This window comes from Echinops telfairi, unplaced genomic scaffold (genome assembly GCF_000313985.2).
Source record: "Echinops telfairi isolate 266 unplaced genomic scaffold, ASM31398v2 ScPeMD7_20;HRSCAF=75, whole genome shotgun sequence".
NCBI lineage: Eukaryota > Metazoa > Chordata > Mammalia > Afrosoricida > Tenrecidae > Echinops > Echinops telfairi.
This window is the reverse complement of record NW_022103917.1, coordinates 11,611,963-11,620,658: the sequence shown is the minus strand read 5'-3', so window position 1 is coordinate 11,620,658 and position 8,696 is coordinate 11,611,963. Positions and strand designations below refer to the sequence as shown.

Below are 8,696 nucleotides of genomic sequence, written 5' to 3'. Positions count from 1 at the left end.
GTCAACAAATGTACAAATGTGCTTGACACAATGGATGGATGGATGGATGGATGGATGGATGGATGGATGGATGGATGGATTGTGATTAGAGTTGTACGAACCCCCAATAAAATGATTAAAATACACAACTCCATCTAGAGACATGGGGTTTCCTCTCCATTCAATGGATAGCCTCAAGAAGCCTCTGTTCACATGTAAACCTCTTGTGAAGGCTCATTGCCTAATGGGTGAAACCCTAAACCGTTAAGTTCCCAAAGTGATTTGACCTATCGCCCCCTTTTCAGATGGGAAAAGGGGGGGAAGACGCAGCACCCCCTGGCAATGAAAAACAGTAGTCCTGTAGCCCCTGATCTAGGATAAAGTGTAGGTACAATCTGCTTTTTCACAGTGCCCCTGATCGTTCCAGCGCCCCCTAAGGGGTGGTATCACCCACTTGGCAACACATTGTATTGCACTGAGGTGGGCCTACTCCCATGCTGTGGCCTCATGCTGCCTGTCTCTCTAAGAACTCCAGGAGAAGAAGCAGGCGGAGGAGTGGCGCTCACTCCTCTCAACACTCTTCACGAAGTCACCCTGCTTTCCTTTCCACAGGATGGACGCACCCTATCCTTTCCAGCACTAGCAGCGCACACACCTTCTTTCCAACCTCCAATTCTCTCTCGCTCCAGACTTTGGAGCCGCTCCCTGCCGTGCCTCACTCCTCCCCTGGTTTGTGGGCAACATGCTTTTCTCCCTGTAGCAGCCTCTTTGCCTCTGCCACTTCGTCATGCCGGGTCCTTTTCAGTTCTCCCAAGCAGCTGGTCTTTTTGATGTCTGGCTCACATTTATCTGGGCTTCCAATAAGATGTTTTTGCATCGTTTCCAGGCTTCCTGGAGGTTATTGACTTTTTTTTTAACTCTTCCATTCAGTTTTTTTCCTCCCTAATTTCTAACATTTGCAAGAGCTTCTTTCTCTGAAGCTGAATACCTGGCTGATGGATTGCTTTGATTTTTCTGTGCCACCAGATTGCTGATTTAAACACATCAGAACGTAAATATAATATTTCAAATTACCTCCAGGATGGAATCGCTTCGTGAATTTTCTGTACTTTCATGTTCCTGATAGTAAGCAACAGATGTTTAAGCAAGTGTGATTGAAAATGCTAGGGCTTACCTGTTCGTACTTCAGCGTGCATGTCTGCTGGTATCAAATAGTCTTGATATCCTCACGCATGTGGTCTTCTGCTTTGTAAAGACAATAAGCTTAAGATTTCGTTTCTTTGAGGGTGACTGATTGAGCCCGCTGTCTATGATGAAGTGAAATATGGTGAATTGAACTGGACTCAAAATCCCCAAATCCCCAGTCTCAATTGTTCCTTATGGAAGTCTACCGAGGAGTAGGACAACAAACCAGATTTCTCAAGCTTGCTGAAAACTTCCCTAGGGCATGGTTATCGCCAAGGAGCCAAAGACAGGTGCCCCGACATTATTCCCTGCCTTCTATTAACATATCAGGGAGCAGGATGAAGTTCCCTAAATGTAGTACACTTTGAGTACTGAGATCCAGAAGATTCCCTGGAGATCAACAACCAGGGGAAGACAATCGATCTTCGAGGCAGTATCATCCCATTGTCACATGGGTATCCTTACAGAGAAAGAGGGCAGAATTCTCCATGTCACCCACCCACTTGTTTCAACACAGACCGCACTCAGCTACTGCACTTGGTACAGACGTGCACGACGTCGCTACAGCTGAGTACACACGACGCCAGAAGCTGGCTGCCACCCCTGCCTTCAGGATGCCTACAGTGGAGAAGACAAACCTGTGACTGAACACACAAGTAACTCTACTACAAGGCAATTGCGCTGGGGGTGGGGGGCTGCTCTGGTTCCAGCCAGAAGAGGGTACATAGCCCTAGGGGGTTCAGAAGTCTCAACCGAAGAAGCGCCATTTCAGTTGCTGGGAGCCAGCGAAGCTGGAAGCAGAGGTTGGACTCCATTCAGAGCAGGATTGTGAGAAAAAGAAGCCAGCCCTGCTTTGGAGGGATTGGGTGGGCAACGGACAACGGGCAAGTAGGTAAGTTCTGGAGGAAGCGATTTAAAACAGCCTCCTCTCAGATGCCCCTGTCTCTCCCTCTGGTCTCACCAACATGGAGTTATCTGTCTACAACTGCTCGACTTGGGTCATTCCCCTCCTTTGAAACCCTCACATGGCCCAGGAAAGACCAGTTCTAATCCTTCTCGTGGTGGTAACTTGATGCTGTCTACCTCTATAGTGTTTAGAAGTAGGGCTGCTCATCTCAAAGTCAGCAGCTCAAAGCCACAAGCCGCTCCAAGGGAGAAAGACGGGGCTTTCTACTCCCATAAAACGTTAGTGTCTGGGAAACCCACAGGGGCAGTTCCACTCTCTCCTATAGGCTCACCGTGAGTCAGAATTAACTCGATGACAGGGAGTTTTGAGCGTAGCAGATCATTGGACTGCCAACTACAAAAAAAGGCAGTTCAAATCCACCAGCTGCTTCAAGGGAGGAGGGAACGAAAAAAAGCTGTTTCGGACCTTGGAAAACGAGGATAGCAACATATGTACAAACGTTTTTGACACAATGGATGGATGGATGGATGGATGGATGGATGGATGGATGGACGGACGGACGGACGGACGGACTGTGATAAGAGCTGTAAGAGCCCCCAATAAAATGATGTTTTTAAAAAGATTTCAATCTCAGAAACTCTAAAAAGCAGTTCTATTCTCTGCTGTATAGTCGGTGTGAGTTGCTTTCAACTCAATGGCAGTGGGTTCTGTTTGGGAAAAGGTACATACTGTCTATCCAACATAGCACAGGGATGAAAGGCCAGGTTCTGGTCAGACAAGACCTCATCAGACAAAACCTAGCTTCCAAACCCATTACCATCAAGTGATCTTATAGGACAGGGTAGAACTGCCCCTGTGGGTTTCCAAGACTGTAACTCTTTATGGGAATAGAAAGCCTCGTCTTTCTAGTGTGGAATGGCCAGTGTTTTTGAACTGCTGACCTTGGGTGTAGCAGGCCAATCTGTAAACCGCAACACCACCAGGGCTCCTGCCTGTATTTATGAATCCTGCATCTGAGTCTTCTCGTCTGTAAACTGAAAGTGAGGTTAAGCCTGGCCTTCTGTGGTTGTTGTAGGTCCCTAGGTGGCACAAGAGGTTTGTGATCAGCTGCTCACAGAAAGGTTGGCAGTTTCAACCCACTCAGTGGCACTATGGAAGAAAGGCCTGCTGTGATCTGCTTCTGGAAAAGATGATCAATTCTGACTCACAGAGCCCCTACAAGACAGTGTCGAACTGCCCTGTCGGGGTTTTCCAAGACTGTAATCTTTATGGAGGCAGTATCTTCTTCCCACAGAGCCGCTGGTGAGGCTTGAACTGCCTACCTTTCAGTTAGCAGTCAACACGTAACCACTGCACCAGCAGTTCGACTCTATAACACACTCGTGAGTTGAAATCTCCCCCCACAGGTTGTGATGGTTGTGGGTTCTAAAAGAGAGCGAAGTCCTGGTGACAGGGCTAGGTCCAGGGAAAGCCCTCAAGACCTTTTATCCGAAGTCAAAATGCATTTGGGGTGGGGGGACATCCTTGAGGCTAAAATAGCTCCCATTATTGGGGAGCCATGGGACCTACTCACTTCCAATCACCTTAAATTACATTTCCTTTGCAGAGACAACCAAAATATTTCCTTTTTCATTCCTCAGTCTAGTCTGCAGTTAATCTTGAAATTGCATGCACCCTAATGTGAATCAAATAAAAAAGGAAAACAGTAATTACACTGAGTCAGATATGTTGTCTGTTTGTTCTCAGTAAAGATTGAGCTGCAGAAGCGGTGGCTTTGGGATTATTTGTGTAGTCACAGGCTCTGCAGCTCACTTAGACCCTTCTTCTCTCAAATGACACACACACACACACACACCCACTGCCACTGAGTCAATTCGGACTCAGAGTGACCCTGTAGGGCAGAGCAGAACTGCCTTTGTGGGTTTCCAAGACTGTAAATCGTCACCGGAACAGAAAACCTCCTGTTTCTTCAGTGGAGTGACTGCTGGATTTAAACTACTGATGCTGCGATTAGCAGCCAATCTTGTAACCAACTTGCCTCCCAGGGAGCCAAAAATGTTGACTGCAGTAGATCACAAGTACATTCCCATGTGTCTACTTGAGGGTCGGGGGCTGGGGGGTGGGGGTGGGTTAGGGGTGGAGGTGAAGTGTGGATTACAAATCTTGAAGACGTGCTATATGCCTTCAATACAAATCGACTCACCATCAGAACATGGTGCTACCTGCTGAACACATGCGCCTCTTCCCCGATGTAATTCTAACCTATTCTCACTACTCATAGTCATATGTCGACTCAGAGTGACCCTATAGGACAGAGTGAATTTCCCAGACTGTAACTGTTTACAGGATCAGAAAGCCTTGTCTCTCTCTGGCATAGCGGCTGGTGGTTTCAAACGGTGGGCCTGTAGATCACAGCCCAATGAGTAACCACTACAGCACCAGGGCTCCCAATCCTAAACTAGCTCATGCAATTCCCAGAATCCTCAAATATAGATTATGCATGTATGTGTAAGTGTGTGCATGCACACAGGTGTGTTGCTCGTGAACATTGTGAGCAACAGAAACTCCAACATCACAACTAGAGAGATATATTTCTCCTTGACATCATTCACTGTCATTGGGGACAGCGACTTGAGGAAGCTCAAGAAAGTTTGTAACACTCTAGGCTAGACAATTTCACCAAAGATCCCATTCGTGGTCAGTTACAGTGACTGCAAACCCTTTCATCCCCTGCCTTTATGGAGAGAAACACAAGGGCCATGGCTCAAGGGCTGTCTAGTTATCATTACCATTATGAATCATTACTACCGAGCAGAGATATGAGCTAGAATAGACTGGAGGGCAGTGAGTTTGGTCTTCTACTTCCAAACCCCATCTTCCTTTGGAACTCGCTGGGCACGCCCATCTCCTGTCTGTACCACTCCTGTGGTTCTTATCACAGACCACCTTGTTTTCCAATGATGGGTGTTTGGGGCTTATCTCCCTACTGCTCCCAAAAGCTCCAGGCCTGGTGGCCGAGGCCCCCGCCTTCCCAGCTTCCTGCCTCCCAGGAGCCCAGCACAGATTATTGCACATAGTAGGAACTCCCGAATGATCCGCCTCTTGAACTCTAAACAGAAACGTGCCCTTTGTGCTAAAGATCCCTTCTGACCGTGGCATCGGACCCCCCATTATTTGAGAAGTACGGGGGTCAAGTGGCTAGGCAATGCCGGACTTCCATTGAGGCCCTGCCGACATGCTGTACTCCGGACACCCTTGAGAGCACACCAAATTATCTTCATTGTGATCTCCGGAGGCTGGGGCTCCTTCAGAAACCCAAAGCATTCTTTAAAGCTGTTCAGACCTCCAAAAGGCAAGTGCAAGGCCAAACCTTCAACTTGGGCTAGGCCTGGGGTTCAATGAGCTAAGCACCCAGACATTGCAGAGCCTTTGCCTGGCAAACAATCCTGGGCATTTGCATGAGAAATATCTCCGTTCCTCTACCTCCACCCCCCAGGGGCAGGGCACGGCTATTAATTCTTTCAGAGGTAGGCTAAATACAAGTCATGATAGTTTCTACCTGGCCCCCCACCAAAAAAATAGAAAACGGAAAAACGTCCGCAATTCTGAGCGCAGAGCAGGTAAAATAAGGCTAATAACGTATACATCTTCAGAGGCCAGGGCAGTAGTAAAGATTACCCCTCTTGATACTGGCCGTCGAAAGGTATTTACTTGGGTCTGTCTGTGTTGTAACAGTGTCCTAGACTCAAATGAATGCCTCTAACACTCCACATTTTTGAGCCATTCAGTCATGCATTTTTGTTATTGTTGAAAGTGGTGCGAAATTGCACTGCATGAGCTAAAGTCCTTGGTGGTCTTCCAAGGATTCCAGCTAAAAAGGCACTTCCTTTGTTCCTCAGGAGAATGCAGTCCAGTAGGTCATTCAAAAGGGGAAATAAAAGCAACAGCCCTGGGAGGGAGATGAAGGACAAGACAAAAAGAATAAACTGTTTGGGGTGTGAGCACATGAGCTTCCATTTCCTGCTGCTGGCCATTAATAACTCCCAGGATCTTTAGGGGGGATACCTCAAAGTAATATGTAGGCAGAGCTATTCCTCAGGTGTTTTTGGCGGGGTGGAACTATTGTCGGGAGCACCTGAGTATCCTTCCAGCTTTGGTTTCCCAGAGCCCAAGGCCCAGGGAGGCACCGCTGCTATCGCACACGCCACCAGCACAGAGCACTCTTGGCGAAAGCAGGGCGGGAAGGCGCACAGCCCCACTCCCCGAGTACCGCTGGTCCCTGTCTCAAATGCACGTACTGTTTGCACAAGTTGAAGATGAAAACGTGTCACTTTCCCAGTAAATGGACCGCTGCACGTACCCCCTTCAAAATGTGGGAATGACCCCTGTCACATTCACGCCAATAAACTCAGCTGCGCCCAGACGCAGTCCGGACTGGGCACAAAAGGCCCCAAGTCTGACCTGCAGAGCTGCCAAGCTACAGTGGCTGCTGGTCTCCGTCACTTTTCCTGGCGGGGCCGGAGGAAGAGGGGGAAAGAAAGAGGGCTTTAGAGAATCTACAACCAATAAAATCAAGCCGCTGCGAGGGCATACTTAAGCTCCCCCCAAAGACAGGCAGCTCAAGGGCAAACAGACTCCACTCGGTAATGTGTGAGTTATTTGATGACTGCCAAGGTGCTGCGGACGCTTGGGCGACTCCAAGTTTCTTCGGTTCTATTTCTAGACAGAGGCCGATTGCACTCCGAAAGCACCGGCAACTTCCCTCAATTACCTTTGTAATTTATATGTAATTGATGACTGCACTTAATCTCCAAGGGTATTAATAGCCCTTCCAAAAAATGACCCCCAAGCCTTCGTGCACCTTTGGAAGCGCCTGGTTGAAATTACAGTATTTCCTCTGCTGGCTGCCCGCCCCCTGCCCGCCCCACCGAGCGCCCAGCCCAAGGAGGCTTATTTCCATGAAAGGTTCCTAAGGGAGGTTGGCTCGGCCCCGGGCTCTATGCTTTCTCTCCGCTGTTAGCTGCGTTCGGCTGGCCCCCAGCCAGCTCTGCTTTGGCGGCTCTCTGAGCCCCCAGGGCGACTGGGCTACCTGCACGCCGACTGCCCCAGCCAGGCCGGTGGGGACTGCATGCAACAGTTGGTCACTATGAGTTAAGTGCGACCCGGAGGGGACCGCTCCAAATGCTACCGCCAGCCGCGGGGGTGGGGGGGGGGAGACGCCCCCGCTTGATCCGAAAGGACTTTTCCAAATATGTACGCACCCCCTGCCGCCAAAATCCGGTGAACTTTTTCCAGAGGCTAAGCCCTCTATTTGCATAACCATCTCCAAACTCAGATTCTGGTTTCCTGTAATCAATGCTTTCAAAAGGTCTGTAATTGACAGTGCAATTAACCCTTAAAGTGTGGCGAGAAAGAGAAAAAGGGGGAAGCATACCTTTAGCTCCCTCAACACCTTCCGGAAAGCAGGAGAGTTACCAAGAGTCAGGGGGTGCAAGGGTTGGGTGGGATCGGAGGATAGGTGTGTGTGTGGGGGGGGGGGTCGTCTGCCTTTTAAAAAGCGACTTCTCAAGCCGCTGCAGTTACTTAAAAACTCCTAATCCGTGTCAGTGGTGGCGGAGGGAGGAGAGGGGTTTAAAAGCACATCAATGAAGCACATAAATGCAAGTTCCACGTTCAGCGTCCCCCGGATCTGGCAGGCTCTGGGAGGGTGGTTTCACCCCCCACCCCTACTCCCAACCCCCTAGTCTGCCCCCGGCCTCTCATCACCCGCACAACAAAGTTGGGAGCCCAATCAGAAGTTCAACCGGGAAAAGGCGAGGGAGCCGGCGACACACACTTTGCGGGCGAGAGTCCTCCGTAGTTTCCCGGGACCGCGCGGAGCGCTCCGGGGAGAGAGGGGGTCGTTCGCAGTGGGACCGGGCAGGTCCGGCGCGTCCTTCCTCTCGGCGCCTTGGATTCAGGTGGGTGGCGGGGGGGCGGCGGGGGGCGGGGGGGGGGCGCGCGAGCGGGGGAGCCGCGCCGGCAGGGCTGGCTCGCTCTGGTTCTCGTCCGTCCGCCCGCCCACGGATCCCTGGCGGCTACCTGCAAACCGGCACGGAGGGACGGCGAGGCGGGAGGAGTCCAAGGCCTCTTCCCCAGGGGCCCTCTCCGCGCCAAGTCCCGGGACTCTCACCTACCATTGATCTCGTAGGCTGGGGCGTCGTTCTGGTTGAAACCTTTGGACACGTAGAGACGGAGCACTTCCGAGCAACTTTTCGACTTGGGCTCGGTGGCCAGCAGCACAGCGCTGAGCGCGGCCAGGATGCAGAGCAGGGCGGGCAAGCCGAACCGTGCCATGGTGCGGGGCGGGGCGGGCCGAGCGGGCGGGCGCACTCCTGCTTCGGGCCGGGACGCGGGCCGCCGGGGCTGGGGCGCAGGAGGTGGGAGCTGGGGGTGGCAGGAGGCGGCAGCGCTGGGCGAAAAGTGGAGCTGGGCCTCGCGCGTCAAGCAACGGTCCCCAGGACTGGGCGCCGGGCTGCGGGAAGAGGAGAGGGTGCGGAGGCTGCGCGCGGCCCAAGGGCGCTGAGGACCCGCGGGCTGGGAGAGTTGGCCGCAGGCCGGCGGAGGCGCGCCGGGCAGGCAAAGG

At 51.5% G+C, this 8,696-nt stretch overlaps 1 protein-coding gene across 1 annotated transcript in view; it reads right to left on the bottom strand.

The window, feature by feature from the left end:
- Window positions 1-8,581, bottom strand: part of GPC4 (glypican 4) — a 124,274-nt gene extending 115,693 nt beyond the window's left edge. Inside the window, exon 1 of the mRNA XM_004715370.2 lies at window positions 8,248-8,581. Within this exon, the coding sequence (XP_004715427.1) occupies window positions 8,248-8,407 (160 nt within the window). The 5' untranslated portion in view covers window positions 8,408-8,581. The remainder of the gene's footprint in view (window positions 1-8,247) is intronic.
- Between the last annotated feature and the right edge of the window lie 115 nt (window positions 8,582-8,696).